Genomic DNA, 18218 nt, shown 5'->3' on the forward strand with positions numbered 1-18218 from the left:
TTGTTGAGCCTCAAAAGGCAAATACGCTAACAAAATGATTACCTAATAGAGTGTGAGTTCTATTCCACGTTTTTAGACTAGCTAATACAATGGAGTTCAATCTGTGAGGAAAAGAAGAGACTGAATCTGTGTTTGAACCCTCGTCTGTTGCTTGCCTAGACAACATATTCCAGAAAGGCTTGACATTTTCTCATGCACTCATGAAAGTGGGTGAAGAACCTGGGGAAAAAAATCTCTTTCAATGAGTAAAAATTAACTAGATCTTCCTGAAGTTCAACATTTGCATGCAAACAAAAGAGTTTAATATTGATTTTATAACCAAAAATATATCCACATATTTTATTTCAATGTAAGTAGAAAAAACAAGAATACTTTGAACTTAGTATTCCTTTGCATTTGCAAACCATCACAGCAAAGCAAACAAGGAAAGAAACACATAAAAACAATGAAAATTTCTGAAAATGCTTTGTATCTTACTTGTAAAGGAGGAATGAGTTGCAGTGATTACCAGGTCAGTGAGTTAGCTAGATTGGCTAGCTTCTATAATAATCTTTTAGTGGTTTAGATGTTTTGAGCATGGGGTCAGTAGGCTGTAGTGAGAGTTAGAAAGAGGAGACTAGTGCTCAGATTTAACAGAACAGTTTAAAACAGAGTGAGAAACTAAAATACTCTGCTGAATCTGTGTCCTCTGACATTCCACTGTAATTAATGGAAACCTAGGACCTGAAAAGCAAGTTAAAAATACATTAATGTAAGTAATTCACTAAAGCAAGAGCCTTTCTTTGCTGTTATTCTGTGGTTTCTATTAGAGGGATTTTGTAGCAACTATGCAAGGATTCCATGAAGAAATAAAATTAATTCAGTGGTTCACAGAAACAGAACTTAGCCAAAAAATCCAATTACAAAAAACCCACAGAAATATTTGTGGATACAGTTTTGCTGGTTTTGGCTGGGGTAGAATTATTTTTCTTCTCAGTATGAGTCCGTATTTTGGATTTGTGCTGAGCACAGGGTTGATAATAGAGAGATGTTTCTGTTATTGCTGAGCAGGGTTTACATGAAGCCAAGACTTTTTCTGCTTTTCATATGTCACACTGGTGAGGAAGTTGGGGGTGAGTGAGAGATTAGGAGACACAGTAGGGACCGCAGCTAACCCAAAGAATACTCCACTTTTTATGGCATCACACTCAGTGTATCAAGTGGGGAGAAAAAGATAAGACTGAGAAGTTCATACTGATGATATTTGTTCCCCTAAGTGACCATTACACATGTGATGGGGCCCTGCTGTCCTGGAGATGGCTGAACACTTACTGTCCTTGGGAAGAAGTGAATCAATTCCTTGGTTTGCTTTGCTTGTGTGCACAGCTTTTGATTTCTTACTAAACTGTCTTTATCTCAACCCAGGAGTGTCATCACTTTTAGCCTTCTTATTCTCTCCTTGATCCTGCTGGTTGGAGTGAGCAAGTGGCTGTGTGAGGCTTGGTTGCTGGCTGTAGTTAAACCATTAAGTAATTCAGCAATTAAAAACAATTTTTCATGAAAGCTCTAAACAATTTCATATTTCATATCCACCAAAATAATTAGTAAACCAACCGGAATTTCAAACAAGTATATTTAAGAAAATCAATTACTTTGGCTGATCATGGTCCATCTGTTTTAGTACTGAACATCCTAAATTTCAAGCAATAATTTTGGTCAGCTGTATTTAGAGTTTAAAATATAAATTAAGTTTATTGGCTTTGTTTTAAATGTATTAGTTGTATGGCACCATTTTGATTCACAGTTGAACAATGGCACCCTGCAATTGCAATGGAAATTGCAATTGCAATTGCAATGGCACCCTGAGAATCTGAATTTTTCTATTTGTGAATATGTGCCTGTTTTTTTTTCAGTACTTCACTGGAAGCTTATACAGAGATAAAGCATGGCTTTTAATAGTATTAAAACAATTTTTAATAAGTGTGGATCTTGCTGCAATTGAAGGGAGGTAGTAGCATGACAAGCTTAATTAGTTCTGAAAAATAGTAGATTAATTTTTGTGGACTTTAAAGCTGTCATCTGAAGAGCTTGACACTTACCATCACAGCTGGGTAATGCATGATTCCACTGATGGTTTCTTTCACATATGAGAGGTTCTTCATCACTCAGTGTATATCCTGGATCACAGCTGAAGGTTACTGTGGAGCGGATATTAAAGTTGTTACCATGGCGATGGCCATTCACAGGAATCCCTGGGTCAAGGCAGGAATCTGATTCCAGAGTAACACCTGAAACAAACAGATTTTATTTTGCTTTTTCATCTTTTTTTTCAGATAGTAAACGGAAAAAATAAAAAACAAAAAAAAAAACAAAAAAAAAAACAAAAAAAAAAAAACAGACCAAACAAAACATAAAACAAGGAAGACAGGAGAAAGAAAGAGCCTCTGAAAGATCTTAGTTAGCATCGTCTGAGAACTGATATGGGATAAAAAACCCTTTCTCTAGATGTTGTCTGACTCACAGAATGGTTTTCCAATTTTAAGTTTCATAGAATAGGGAAGTCCAAATGAAATAGAAAAAGACTGAAGCCTTGAGTTATATTTTGTCAATCAATTAAGAACACCAAACCAATAAAAGTACTGGATATCTGAAACTATAGGAAGATACTACCATTCAAAGTATGAATAAATTTTTTGCTAGTATATAGATCATATTTGATTATCTCATCCATTCATTTTCTGTTACTGCAGGACAACTCAATTTTCCTCTGCATAGTTATGATTACTTGGTACAACAAGAAGCAATGTCAAAAAGCTGCAATTGAAGAGCTCACAAACTACTGAATTCTTACAGATATTATTCTATGCATAAAAAAAAAAAGACAAATAATATAGCTTTCACAACTGTATAACTCTTATCTGACAGAAAGAGTCTCTGGTAATTATGTCTTTTAGGAGAGATTAAATAGTTTTGGCAAATAAACCTGGAGCTATCTACTAGAAAAAACTCCCTGAAATTAGCAAATGGAGGCTCATTAACTGAACATTGCACATTGTGCTTCTAGTGATAGCAAAAGATTATGGAATTTAATAATATAATGAGCAATAACATATACACATGAGGGAAACAAATTGATGACAGGATTTTTTTTATTTTTTGTTACTATGTGTGGTGAATTGACCTTGTCTGGCTGCCAGTCCACCATTCAGCTGCTCTCTCATTACACCCTGCAGCAGTGCAGAGGCAGAGAACAGGTAGAAAATAACAGAAAAGGTAGAAAATAACATAAAGAAACTCAAGGGCTGAGACAAAGACAAGAAGATCACTTAATAATTACCACCACAGTCAAACCAGACTTAATTTAAGAAAAAAAAATTAATATCACTTATGGCCAATTAAAAATAGACTAGGATGGTGAGAAACAAAACCAAAAACTAAAATACCCCATCACCCCCACCCCTGTATTAGGCTTGCATGGCCAAGTGTTAGTTAGTAGACAGGGGTAGCTGCAGGAGTGGCTTCTGTGACAAGCTGCCATAAACTTCCCACATGTCCTAAAGAACCAATGCCATCTGTCATCAGGATGCGCGTGCTGCTGGCAAAAGCTGAACACCTCAGAGATGGTAGTAGAGCCTCTGGGATAACATAGCTAAGGACACAAAGCTGCAGCAGAAAAGCAGCACCCATAAGAAGAGTCAGAATGTGAGAGCAAGAATTCTGAGACACTAAAGTCAGTGAAGAAGAGCGAGGAGGTGCTCAGGATTTGGAAGCTCCTGCAAGCTATGCTGAAGACAGTAGTGAAGCAGCTGTCCTACTGCAGCCCTCAAAGGTTCACAGTGGATCAGAGATCCTCCTGCAGCTTATGCAGGACCCCACTCAGAAGCAGATGGATGCTCAAAGGAGGCTGTGATCTTGTGGGGAGTCCAGACTGGAATAGGCTCCTGGCAGGACCTGTGACACAGTGGGAGACCCACATTAGAGCACTCTATTCCTGAAAGATTGCACCCCATGCCAGAGCCATTCATTAAGAACTGTATATCATGGGAAGGATTCAAATTTTAAATATTCCTGGAAGACTGTCTCCTGGGGGAGGAGCCCAATGCTGGAGGAGAAGAGTCTGAGAAGGACTCTTACCAAGGAGGAGGGAGCAGAAAAGATAGTACGTGATAAATTGATCACAACCCCCATGCTCTGTCCCCCTGCACCTCTCAGAAGGAGGAGGTAGGTAAAATTAAAAGTGAAGTTCAGCCAGAGAACTGAGGGGTAGGGGAAAGGTGTTTTTAAGATTTGGACACCTGGGATCTAGCCAAGGTTCCTCCACCACAACTGCCTTCTTCACAGGCATTTTCTAGTTTCTTACCCCTCTAAAGGGCTAAGAAGGTGCAGATCTCTCAGCTGCTTGTGCATCTGTTTCTGTTGTACTCTCAGTTTATTGCTTCTACCCTGCCCTGTTTATTCTGGACTACCATACAGCCTTAAGAACAAAGTAAGAGGAGTTCAAAACCAAGGAAAAAAAAATGATTTATCAAGGCATAAAGTGAAGGGTTCAGAACTATAGATATGAGTATTGGAAGCAGAACTACAAATAAAAATGCCATCAATAATGACTCTAGCTTTCACAGAGAAATATTCTCTGTACCCTCCAGCTCATCTTATATCTCAGAATTCAGATTTGAAAGCTTGTGATCTAGTTTTCGTGAGGTAACCCTGACATACTTAAATTCTAGACAAATAAGTTTCTCTAGACTTGACTGCATACTCTTAATTTAAATGTACTGTATTAGCTAACATGGTGCATTTTTGGATGCCCATCCCCTGGATAAAATTGCTTAATGGAGAAGAACCCATTTAAGTCAATAATATTCTGCACTGTAAGTGCCCTTAATAATTTCATCTGTATGAAATTTTAACTTTGATACGCATTAGGCTTTTTTCAGAAAAATCATACTTCATATTTTGAAATATGTTAGTGTAGGTGGCGGCCCACAGCAGCACTCTTAAAATTCCTTCCTCTAACAGCAGCCTACCACCCCTGCCTAAACAGATCAGCTGCTTTGGCAATCTGAGTCACACATAACAGGTAAACTCATCAGTTTCTTTTTGAAATGATAATTCAAAATTACATTGACTTCATTGTTTCACATTTTTGAAAGAAGACAAAACCGATAGGAAATTTATCAACTTCCAACTTCCTGACTGAAGTAGTAGTGTTAAATAAATAAACTCAGCTCAGGCAACAGTTTCATTCTTAGGGAAAAAAAAATATTCAGTATGTAAGTTTCAGTCACCATGAACATAGCTGAAAAGAAATATTTTTTCTTTGTTTCTTTGGTTGAATATTTGATTTTTTTTCCTAATTGGAGGTAACATAAAATTAAATAATGGGCAATACTGAGAGTCCTGACTACAAAATATATGAGAGATTCTGGTGCAACAGTGATAAATGTAGTTGGAAGATAGTTGTAAAGAGTTGATTGAGAAGGAGCACAGGCAGTGGATCAAACTCTAGGACAGCCTGCATTTATTAGCTACTTGGGACCATGACACCATTATCGCACTTTACCCCCTGTCTGCCAAGTCATACATTTTCTAAATAAGTACAAACCTTTCAGTGACTCTTTATGTGTCACATTTGCCACATTAGCAACCATCTACGCTATTTAAACTGCATTGCAAAGTGGACACAGGAGTCTCCCTGGTCATCAAATTAAGTGAAATAATTTTTGAGCAAGTCCTAGATAAAAAAGTCCCGTAAACAAAACAAAAGCATTTGTGAAATTGTCTTCTGGGGTTTTAGATGGTTAAATACAATGTCTAGAAGATTCACCTTTTTGCAATACTACTACATTTTTTCTCTAAATTATAAAAATTCTGTGTAACATCCAAATCTTTTTCTATTGTATCTCTATTCTGTGTTTGTGCATATCATTTCTCCTTCCCCATTTAAGCTTAGCATGTTTATTTACAGAACTGAATTGGTTTTGTTTTACACTCTTTCTTCAGTTCACCTATCTTGTTTTGAATTCTAACCTTCTCAATCATAGTGCTAGCTATAATTGTAGGCTGGAGTCATCAGCCAATTGTAACTGGTCTTATACTGTGTTTTTATTCACTAATTACTAAATTACTCATAAAATATATTTTTACAGCATCACAGAAATCATATAATAATTTAGGGTGGAAGGAACCTCTGGGGGTCATGTAGTCCAATCCCCTGCTCAAACAGGGTCACCTAAAGCTGGTTGCAGAGGTGGATCCATTTCTGGATATATTTTTAGTATCTCCAAGGATGGAGATTTCACAGCCTGAGAAATTTTTCCACTGCCTATTGTACTTTACTGTACACTTATTACACTGTAATAATTTAATACACACTAAATTTCTATGTTTTTATTGAAAGAGTTCTAAAAGTCTAATGAATATGAGCACATTTTCCTCACCTTTCCATTTCCAAATCTACAAAAGCAGTTAACCTGTCAAAAAAGAAATTAAGTTGGTTTGACATAACCTTTTTTTTATCAAATGTAAATAATTTATTTCTTAACGTTTTGTTTATCAGGTTGAAAATAGCATCTTTCAAGAAAAAGGATAAAACTAATGTCCTTGATCCTTCTGGTCCAAATATCTTTTTTTTTTCCTTTTTCTTCTCCATCCTTGCTTGGAAAAGTGTGTGCCCTTCTGAATTTTTTTCAGGCTTTCTTACAGATTTGAAATTTCAGACATAATTTTCAAGGTAGTGGTCCTTCCACCTTGCCTCTGAGTATAGCACAGGGAATTTCAACAGTCCCTGATGAATAAAATATATTTAATTATTTCAATATTGTGTAGTACCCTCTCCCCATATGCTGTACTCTTACCTTGAAAACGTTCACTTAATTATGTTAAGTAGATGATAAAAATTATTTTATTCTGCAAAAGTTGCAAAACAGGAAAAAAAAAAACAAGACTGTGACAGTTGATTTCTGGCCAAATATTTTTAGAGTAATATTTTCCCCTTATTTGAATTTATTTATAGATATTTTTGTTACTGTCTTTCTGTTCTTGGAACTAAATATATACATTGGATTTTTTTTTTATCCTAAGAGATGTGTTATTCTTTGGTCTCTATCGATAGCAATATTTGAATATACCTAATATCTACATTACTAACTCTTGAGTTATATTATTAAAAGGGATTTTTTAATAGCTACAGGAACCTTTCTCAAAAACAAACAAAAAAATTTTTAAAAAAATTAAAAAATTTAACACAAAAACCCCCAAAATGAAACAAAACCAAGGAAAACTAATAACAAAACAAACAAAACAAAACCACCAAAAAAACCCAAAAAATAGTTTTCTGTTGGGTTGTCATCCAATTTCTTTTATAAATGACTTTCAGAATTCATTTGTAAGGACTCATGGACATTCACCTACAAATTGCCAAATTTGGTTTAGATTTTTGAAAATCGTTAATTTATTCACCATGTTGCTTTATTCTTTCACTTCTTACGAATCATAAACTCTATTATTTTATGATCACTTTCCCAAAAGTGGCTTTTCCTACTTAGCCTCTGCATTGAATCTTCTTAACCATAGTAAAATGGACTGCTGAAACAAAAAAAAAAAACAACCTTCCCCAATATTTCAAATCTTCTTCCATTGACTGTATCCTGCCACAGAAAATTGTATTAATCTTTTCCTTGTATCCAGACTATTCAAATTATTCTTTTTTCCTTAAAGGAAGAAGAGTAAGGAAGTATTTTGAAGTTATGTTATCATGTCTAAAATTGATTGTGGGCTGACTGATTTCAACACTTTGTCAAATCCATGAAGATTGCATATTTATGAGACTAAAAAGTTATTTTCTGAAACCTAATCTAAACAAATACCTAATTTTATAAACTGTGAATAAAGGATTACCTCTCCTTTTTTATTATTGATGATTTTCATTTAAGAAAAATCACAATATTGATTTTGTAGATTTTTTCAATGACCTCAATAAGGAACATTTGTGCTAAGATAGGCAATCTTTGATGTTAAAACAGTTTCCCTATGTACGAGAGTTGTAATGTTTATCAAATATATATTGATGCAAAGTGTAATAAGATTGTCTCAATACATAACTAAAATATTATCTATTTTTCATATAAATGATTGTGATGACCTTCCCTCTGCAATACACACAATTGTCAATACAGAGTAAAGGATCACAGAAATGCTACGGGAGCTCCTGATGCTGACTGAGTAGCACAAGCAAATTTCAGTGAATTTCAGTTGTGTTACATGAACATATAGAACACAAGGCAAAATGGAGATAATTTTAGCTCTGTGAGAAATCCAGTGTGAGGAAAAAGAGAATATGAACAGTGAGGTTGTGATTAACATAAGTCTTGTGGAGCAAATGCACTGACATAGGTGTGAAGCATTTAACAAGCTTTCTCTGTAGAAAAGAGCAAAAGCTTTTTTTTCTACTATTTGGACAAGTTTTGATGTGGCTATAAAACATATCTGGACCCTATTCCAGATTCAATATTACAACAAACTTACAGCAATGAGATTAGTTTCCGAATAAGAATAACTGATAAAAGTGATGTTTCTAGGTTGGCACTACCACAGTAAACACACAAGCTCTATTCAGTTAATAATTAAGTGAATCATTGTACTATCACATAAAGACCAGTGTGACTTCAGACCATTTAATATACGTCAATTTATGCACTTAATTTAAAAGAAAATTATATTGTGATGATTCTGTAGTTCACATGGAGATAATATTTTTAATTTATTTGCATTTTGGAACCATTATAGTTAAGGTGTCCGAGTCTATTCAGCCCTACAAAAACCAGAGAAGGAGAAAAAGAGAGAAAGTGAAATTTAGAGAGAAGGTAGGGGACACCCAAACAATATATCTTTACCCACAATGGAAAGTTTCTAAAATTACTTTGCATTTGATTAAACCTCTAGGTCTGTAAGGACTCTGCATAACATTAGTTCTTCAGTGAGTTCTTACTCATGAAGAAAAAATTTCCAAAATTAATACTTCCAGAATTATCTGTCAGTGGAGCATAGAGTGAATATAATTTGTTTTTACACATATAACTGCTAAATTTTATTTGTTCCCATTTGTTTGCTCATTTTCTAATTGAATGATTTTTTTTCAAGATTGAATAAAAATCTATTTGAGAAATACCAGACTTACTCTCATAGTGAATTAAGAAACCAACACTGGAACGACTGTTGTCTGTAGTGAACAGCAGATACATATAATTTCCAGTACTAATAAGGAACTGGGGTGCTTGCGTTCCATGGTATTCTCCAATCAACGGTGATGAATTTCCTGGCCCATCTCTGACTTCCAAAGTGTCATAATTAACTTCAGTCTGGAATCTGAAAAGCAATATGCAAGTCAGCTGGTGGATGGACAAATGGTGCTATTTTCTTCAAGTGTTAGAAATGCAAGTGACTTGTAACTGATAAAGAAAACCATACATGAAAAAATTACATAGCTACAAATTCATCCATGTATTACTAAGTACAACAATTGAAGAAGGTTTCACGAATCATTTCCCTTGCTTTTATTTTGCGGTATCTTAAAAAGTTTGTAAGGGATTCAGGATACTTCAGATCAGCCATATGACTTGCCTATGGCAAATCTGGGTACAAAAGTGCAAATTGTCTTAAACAAAATTGCATTATGAAGATCCAAGAAATTTTTGTCCTCATGTTAAGAAACTGTTGGACACCCTAGGAATATCTTCATTATTTCATCTCAATAATTTCATTATTTGATGTTTGCTATTTGGCAAAACATTTTTCATAGATAGTCAAGTGTTTAATTTTTTTTTAATCCAAAGATTTTATTCTAACATAGCTTGTAATTTTACTTTTAGATAATATTTTTTTCAATAAAATTGCAAAAAACATTTAAAATTACTAGATTTAAATCAAGCCTTCATTTTGAAATTGTTTACAGTTATAATAAACATTACTTGGCTTCTTAATTTATTTTAGTGCGTCACAAAAAAAAAAGAAAAAAAAAAACCACCAAAACCTAGGTAATATAGATAAGAATATATAGTAAGGAGACTAATGAGGGTTAATTTGCAAGAAAGAAATAAAATCAACAGCAGAGTCAATGGATCTGCCAATCACTAACATCACATTTCTCCAGTTCATAATGGATATCTCTGTGTGTGCAGTGATCTACTACTAGCTATTAAATAAAACTGCACAAATCTGTTCTTTCTCTAGATGAACTTGAACTGGCACTTTTGACACCAGATGCTTTTCAAGACAGTTTGTGGTTATATCAGATTCTGATATGCTGTAGCATCTAAACCCGTGCACACATACATTTTCCTGACAATGATGTTTGTACTGTTACACAGATATCTACACTGTTCTAAATATATTTGCATGCAAACTCAATATTCTTATTTTCCTCTTTCAGAAATGCAAATATTGTGAGATTTTTCTTTTCTATTCGCATAAGGCTTGTTAATTCAACTTCTGAGAGCCACAGAAATCCCTACATGATACAGTATTTTTTTCAAAGTGAGTGCCCTTAGCTGTCATGCCAATATGGGAGACTCATTTAGTGGTCTAGAGATAAGAAGCTGCATTCTTTTAATTAAAGAAAAATGCAAAATATTAAATACTCGAGAAAGGAGAAATTTGTGTGAAATTCCTTCAAAGTGTAAATAAACTTTATACTTCATTAGGAAATGTTGATAAAATGACAAAGCTCCCACCCAGGCCATTTTACAGAACAAATAGTATTGGTCTTGTAAAAACATCTTCACAGACACATCAATATTGGTATAAACAAGTTGTTTTAGCAAGTATTTAGTATTCTTTCTAGTTCTTCTCTCACAGTTCCCTGAAAAAAATAAAAGCACAGCCAGAAGTCAGAAAGCTTTTGCTTTGCTATCAGAGCTAATGACTGCTGGGAACCTGACTTAGGCACTTCATATCATTCCTTCCTGTTCACACAGAAAACTCTAGATTTATGGTACTTTATTTGGATAAGCTGGATAAAATCCAGATGATTGCTTTTACTGCTATCTATCCACTCTGACAGTGGAATACAGGTTTGCTAATATATTAAGCATTTTCAGGACCCATTTCTGGCAGTGAAATCAGCTAGAATAAAATGGCCTACATCCATACTATTAAACACATCCCTTAGCCTCTCAAACAAGAACATACTATTCAAATTTCCTATTATGAATGGTTGCTTGCCCACAGTAACTCCTGGCCCTTTTTGATAATTTGGGAGAATGCTCGTTGACAAACTCACAAAGCATTTTGGGGACTCTTTCAACAACTTTGCTGAATAAACATATGGATTTTTGTGTCTGGAAAGGCTCACTGATTCCATTTAATTTACCAAAATAGACAGTTAGAGAAGGCATCACTAAAGTACTTGACAGTTTTTCAGTAGCCTTCCATAATTTCAAAGATTATACATTGATTCATCCTGCAGCAGAATGATGAAAACCGACAGATACAGACAGCTAGGCTGGTTTAAATACTTCATTTGTACTCATAATGAAGAGACTCAAGATCAATAATTGAATAGTTCAATTATTTTGACAGTTATGTTTGTGAGGGAAACTAATTAGGAATAAAGTGCTCTCAGCTAGCAATTGCAGTTTTCTTAGCAGGGCAGTATGACAACAATGGTTGGCAAATCCTTGCTGGAGACAGAAACCAGAAAATAACTCTTAAGAACAATTGCTACTCTAGCAATGGTTTTTATTCTCAGTAGCTTCTTGGTCATATTAAACTCAAATGTGACTTTATAATTCACTTGTCTGATTTTAAGGTTTTTAGGGAATTAATTGTTTTTTGAATTGGGCTGGATTTGTAGTTGGTTTTTATTTTCAGTCTTTGCACTCTTGTTGAAGTGATAGATGAAGAAAAAATCATTATGGGAAGCTCTTCATCACTACTGAAAGTACCTAATTAAGGATTACTTTTAAGGTTTTAAATTTATTTTAATGTTTATTAGCTTGCTCATATTAGTAAGAGGTAGGACGTCCTCCAAATGTACATAGACAATTTTAAAAATAAAGGACGCTGTGTTATGCTATTCTTCATGCAGTTGTGTTGGTTTTGGATACAGGGTTTAGTTGTATAAATTATCAAACTAGTTTTTATCAACATTCAAAGTACCAAAGATCTTCAGGTCAGCCATTAGTCTTCTACCCCTTTACTAATTACTTTAATCAATTAGATTTTACTTTTCTGTTACCCTTCCAGGCATTAGGCACAATCTGAAATGCAAAATGTTTCAGTGTGAAATAATCACAGGGTCATGCAGTAATTTGCTGCTACTTCTGGAAAGTTTCTAAGGACTCTGGAAAGGCACATTTGTCTAGCAACATTAAAGCTTCATTAGCTCAAGAGTGAGATAATTTACATTATTAATATCACATTTTTACAAAACTGCATTCTGCTAGATATGTCTTGGAGGCAAGTCATATAGTAAAGCATAAAAGGCTTCCATTTTCCCCAAAATAGGCCAAATACTTGACAAAAACATTTTATTTGTTGTTTAATTGACAAAATCAATTACTGATTTGTAATTTGCTGATGTTTTATCAGACAGCAAAGTCAACTTAACTTGTAAGCAATGGAAAGGTTTTCCATCAAATTTTTAAACTGGGTAACAAAGCTTTCATGTTGACAAAAGAAAATAATTTTACTGCAAAAGCAAGGTTATATTATTATTAAAAAGCATAACACTTTTAATAAAATTTATGTGATGCAGTAAAGTTACACAATTTTCTAAATCTGCCAGAAAAGCTCCATAAACCTCCAAAGAAAACAGGGAAAGGCTTTCTTTGTCTACCAAAACCAACATGTGGAATGGTAATACTGTTTTTGCAATTGAAACAATTAGGGAATGGCAACAAAATCCATTTGCTAACAATGCTGACATAAAGTTGAAGTAGCTTAATTGTGTATCTGCTGTACTTCAAAAATTATATGTGATCAGAAATCTCCATTTTTGTATCAGGCAAACTGCAAGCTCTTGTTTAATGCCATTGCAGTTCAATTTGTACACAAAACTCTGGAATTCTGCTAATGAATATGTGTGTGCATCTGTCTAAAATTCAGCAAATTAAGTTCTTAAACTGCACCACATGTCACAGAAGCCTATGTTTCTCATTAATTTTCTTCGAAATATTGTCATCACACCATTAAGGTAATGTCAAACATCTGCAACTTCAGGCAATGCATTTCATTTTATAAAATGTAAATGCTCCATCTTATAACTAAAACTGCTTTTTCCATTTAAGAAGACATGAGAAGCCTGAATCTCAGACTTCTGATCATTAATTTAAAAAAAAAAAAAAAGGAGAAAAAGCCTGCAAAAGAATATAAACCTATAAATACTATTAAGTCTTTAATGAGAAAAAAAGTCAGCATCTTAAGATTCTGGAACTTCCTGTTGAGTACAATGGAAGTAAACAACACATTAGAAAGCTTTAATTGCCTACTTGTAGGAATAGCATTGTGAGTGTCGTAATGAAGATACTTTTGTGGTTTGAGTTCTTAAAGTACATACTTATTCTTTAATGATAAAGCAAGCATTTATGATCAGACCTTACTTCTTGTTTGACTTTATGATGCTCACCTGTCAAAAGTGATCTTAATGGAATGTCCTGGTCTTGCTTCAATCACCCATTCACAATTAAGTGAGTCTTTATAATATCCCGGCCACCCTGGTGGCAAGATAACACCACTCGATGCTGTCAGATGTCCACCACATGGTGCTGAAAGATAAAAAAAAATTATATTTGCAACATAAAAATTATTTCTAATATATTATATATTCAATGAAATTACAAAAAAAAATCATAGAAATACAGATTTAATATCGTTTCAATAGTTTAACACCGTGTTATGAGAACTTTTCTTCAAACTCATAAAGCCTGCAGTGTATCTTAGCTAGACTTACTACTCTATATATTTTAACACACAGAGCATGGCACTTGGGTCTGCCAGTCCTCCTTCTGTTGAAAATCACAGTATCTTGTTAAAAAATGTTACTGTCTCATCACATTTAGATCCAGTACGGTTCCACATTTACATCAAGACATCAGACAAATTGTTCCAAGTAATTATAACCATTTTACTGTGCCACCTTTTTGAGTAATCACTGAACTCAGTGGAACTGGCAGATGTAAATATTCTATTGGATCACAGAATGGTTTAAGTTGAAGGGGATATCTGGAAAGCATCTAGTCCTCTTCCTGCTCAAACAAATAGATTGCATGGAGCCATGTCCAGTAAGAATCATGCCTTTCCTCCAAAGTCAGACACTCCCCTGACTTTCTGGGCAAGATGTTTTAATTTTTGACCACTTTCAAAGTGCAAGGTTTTTCTAATCTTTAAACAGAAATTCATGCATTTCAGTTTGTGTTCCTTATCTCTTGTTTGGCCATTTTACACCACTGAAAGGATAGTCTAGCTCCACCTTCTCTAAATCATCCTATCAGTTACCTGCACCTATTGACAAGATCCCTCTTGAGTCCTGAGCCTTTTCCAGTTGAGACAAGTACAGTTCTTTCAACCTCTTCTTGTATGACAGATGCTCCAAGTCCTTACTCATCTTTGTGACCCTTCACTGGACTCACAGCAGCATGTCCACATTTTTCTTGTACTGTGCATCCCAGGAGTGCACACAGTGCTCCCAACATAGCCTCACCAGCACTGAATAGATGGGAAAGATCTGGCATTTACCCTCAGCCCAGTTCTCTTGCCTCTCTCCTCCCTCTGAACAGCAGCACAGACATCTGGTACACCAGCCAGTCCCTCCAGTTTTACATTATCTGCAAACTTGGTCAGAGTACATTCTGCCTCAGCATCAGTTCAGTACTGAAGACTTTAAACAGTATTGGATAGGGGACCCTATCCGATAGGATACCTAAGCCTGGACTACACCTCTATGAATTAGCCTCCACTTCTACCTTGTGACACTGCCTACAATTCTATGAGCCAAATAGTTCAGTCAGTTTTCAGTCGACTTCACTGTTCACTTCTCTAGTCCCTACTTCATTGCTTTGTCATTGAGAATTTTTCATGACATAGTGCCAAACATGTTACTAAAACTGAATATCCATTACTCTCCCCTCATCCATCAGACAGACCATCTTAATGCAGAAGGCTATTAAGTTGGTCAGGCATGAATTCCTCTTCATAAATCCATGTTGATTACTCCCAGTCACCATAGTTTTCCTCATTTTGCTGTAGTTTTGGCTTGGACAGAGTTAATTTTCTTGCAGCAGCCTTGAGGGGGCAGAGTTTGGAGCTCTGTGGGTACACCTGGGTGGGTATTCTATACCACTCACACCATCTCTGGGGATCAGAAGTCAGGGGCTTCATTTGCAAGAGGAGAATGTGGCATTGCGTTGAGGAAAAACATGAGCAGGAGGATCTGAGGGAGCTTTCGGTCTTTGTCCTGGTGGCCATCCACACGTGGAGCCTGGTTGGGTTGGTTGGACAGTCAGGCAGTGGGTGAGCACCTCTTTGAATGTAAATCACCCTCTCTTATATGCTTTTCTTATTAATATTGCTCTTCTTACTATCTTATCTCATTGCTGTTTTCCCATCTCAACTCAGAATGTCTGATTTTTGTCTCCCTCCCACAGGAGGGGTTGGAGAGGAAAGGAGCAGCTGCATGGCGCTTAATTTCCAGATGGCTTTAAACCACAGCACATGGTTTAGAAATGGTTTCAAGGAATATTGTTGCATCACCTTTCCCAGTGATAGAGATGAGACCTGTAGCTCTTCAGATATTCTCACTTTCTGTTCACCAAGATGGGGATTTGCTTTCTTCCAGTCCTCAGGGGTCTCCCTGGTTTAAATAATCTTCCCAAGATATTGAGTGACCTTGCGATGTTATTGGATGGCTTCTTCAGAATTCCTGTCTGCATCCCATCAGACCCATTCCTGTATGTCAAATTTGTTTAAATGTTCTCCAACCTGATCATACTCCATAAAAATTTGTTAAAAAAATGTATTGTAAGAGGGCTATGAAAATGACAGGGCTAGACAGGGAGCATTTTTCAGAGCAAAATTGGAGGACTTTGGAGCAGGATTAAACAACAGCAGAAATGACAGAACAAATTTAGGAAAACATGCGTCCCTTAAAAATTTAATCTGTCATGGCACAGGGCCTTGGGATGTTGTTTTACTAAAGGCTATGCCACAGCATAACACAGGAGCACTTTCAAGGACAGGTAAATTTATCTTAGTATCATTTATAGTGTCCTCATAGAAGAAGTCAGTGGTATCATTATAAGAAAATTCCACATTTCAGCACAGGAAATCTTGCTCGATTTCTTCTGTTTCTCTAAGCAGGAACAAACCAACCTATTATGTCATATAGAAATGGATGGTAATATTAATTTGTGAGTTGTAAATTAATATGCCTAGTTTTATTTCGATGTTTTAGCAACACAAAACTAATCAGAGAGGTTATTTGATTTCACTTATGACTTGCACATGTCTCTAGGGATTTTTTCTAGATTTGAGTAGGAAATAAAAGCAACCCACAAATCCTGAAACACAGTGAATTTTCTTCAAAGCAAAATGAAAGACCAGTAAAATGGCATTTACCTCACGTGTGTATAGCCATTGAGGAAAACAATTTATTCCATTTTTTAAAATTAAAGTTCATCATACTATGAACAAGAACAATCCTCAACTGATTATAGCACTTCATGTACATCATTTACTTCATGTATTTCAGGTGTTGCTTACAGAGACTGCTATGTATAAAAAAACCACAGAGCAGAGCAACAACAAAAAAGAACAGTTGTTCAGAAATCTCAGACAGCTAGAAGCAAACTGAATTATGCTTAGGATTCTTAATCCATACTATAATCCAAGCCCAGAAACTCCTTCAATTATCAAGACAATCCACATCAGAAAGGAACATAAACTGAAAGTAACTACTTCCTTCTATAAAAGAAACAAAGAGCAAAATCTAAAAAAAAACAACAACAACAACAAAAACAAAACAAAACAAAACAAAAACCACAAAACCCCAAATCTTTTTCTCATTAAAAACCAAGTAAAAATTCCAAAAGGTTCAAAGAAAGAATAAGTGAAGGCACCTATATATTTTCTGAAAAAGTAATTTCTGTAATTTTTTTCCCTCATTTTTTCCCTTCAAAGTGCTCATCATTGGTCCTTTATCCATGCATTTTTAAAAATAAAATTATACAAAGATTACACTGAATACTTTAACAATAGAATTTAGAATTTCAAAGTGAGAAAAAAAAGTTTTCTGATGAAAAAACAACATCTTACTTCCTGCTTTGTAGTGGGCTGGGTTTACTCTAAGAATAAAAGAAAAACCTTGCTCCACTGTGTATCAGACTTTAATCAGGGTAAGAAATTTTGCTACAACATCCAGGTTCACTTACACTTTACCTAACAAACTGCAGACATGGTGGTGGGGGGGGGGGGGGAATGGTTCTTCAATACTTTGAAATTTTATTTGAAATGCACAGTTTTATGAGAACTAAATTCTAAAGAAAGTGATACAATCCAGACCCTGGAGTAATTGCAATGACACTGAAATTAATGGAAATGTGAAATTTAGAAGGTTTGGACTAGTTTTTTCTCAAAAAGCAAACAAACAAACAAACACCAAAACATTTAATTTGGAGTCTGTCTATGTATCTATTATTTAATAAAAGTATACATTTTGAACATGACTTTAAAAAAATATTTTAGTATTTATTAAATGCACTAATCTGCCTTGACTTTCGGATCTATCAACTAAGCATCAAGCACTTCTTACTCTATTTCATTCTAAAGAGAGTTTTATGCTAAGTAGACATCATCTTAGTCTGTTTATTCACCTAGGAAAGGAGAAGCAAATAAATTTGGAAATTTTTAGGAATATCATGGATGTTAAACACAGCTCTGGTTTTCACTATATTTCTCAGGAACAAGTGTACTGCAGGTTATAAGATTACACACAGAAATTCATATATACTTTCATTTTGAGAAAGTTAAAGGGATGCATTTTCAAAAAGGACTTTTAAATAGAAGCTTTATTTACTTCCTGTGTGGTAGATAATTATGTTCTTCAGTGTATTACAGCCAAAACTGTTATAGCAGTTATAATTCAAAACCAAGTAATGATGGTGACAATCAGAACTTGGAAACAATAGCAACCAGATTTTTAGAATGCTAATTTATGCCAAGAATACAAAAGCAAGTTATCTTGTTTC

At 34.9% G+C, this 18218-nt stretch overlaps 1 protein-coding gene across 1 annotated transcript in view; it reads right to left on the reverse strand.

The window, feature by feature from the left end:
• CSMD1 (CUB and Sushi multiple domains 1) overlaps positions 1-18218 on the reverse strand; it is a 1073346-nt gene that overhangs the window by 240315 nt on the left and 814813 nt on the right. Inside the window, exons 16-18 of the mRNA XM_062489724.1 lie at positions 13604-13742; positions 9158-9345; positions 2079-2267 (exon numbers count right to left, since the gene is read on the reverse strand). Of these exons, the coding sequence (XP_062345708.1) occupies positions 2079-2267; positions 9158-9345; positions 13604-13742 (516 nt within the window). The remainder of the gene's footprint in view (positions 1-2078; positions 2268-9157; positions 9346-13603; positions 13743-18218) is intronic.

Source organism: Cinclus cinclus, chromosome 3 (assembly GCF_963662255.1).
Source record: "Cinclus cinclus chromosome 3, bCinCin1.1, whole genome shotgun sequence".
Lineage (NCBI taxonomy): Eukaryota > Metazoa > Chordata > Aves > Passeriformes > Cinclidae > Cinclus > Cinclus cinclus.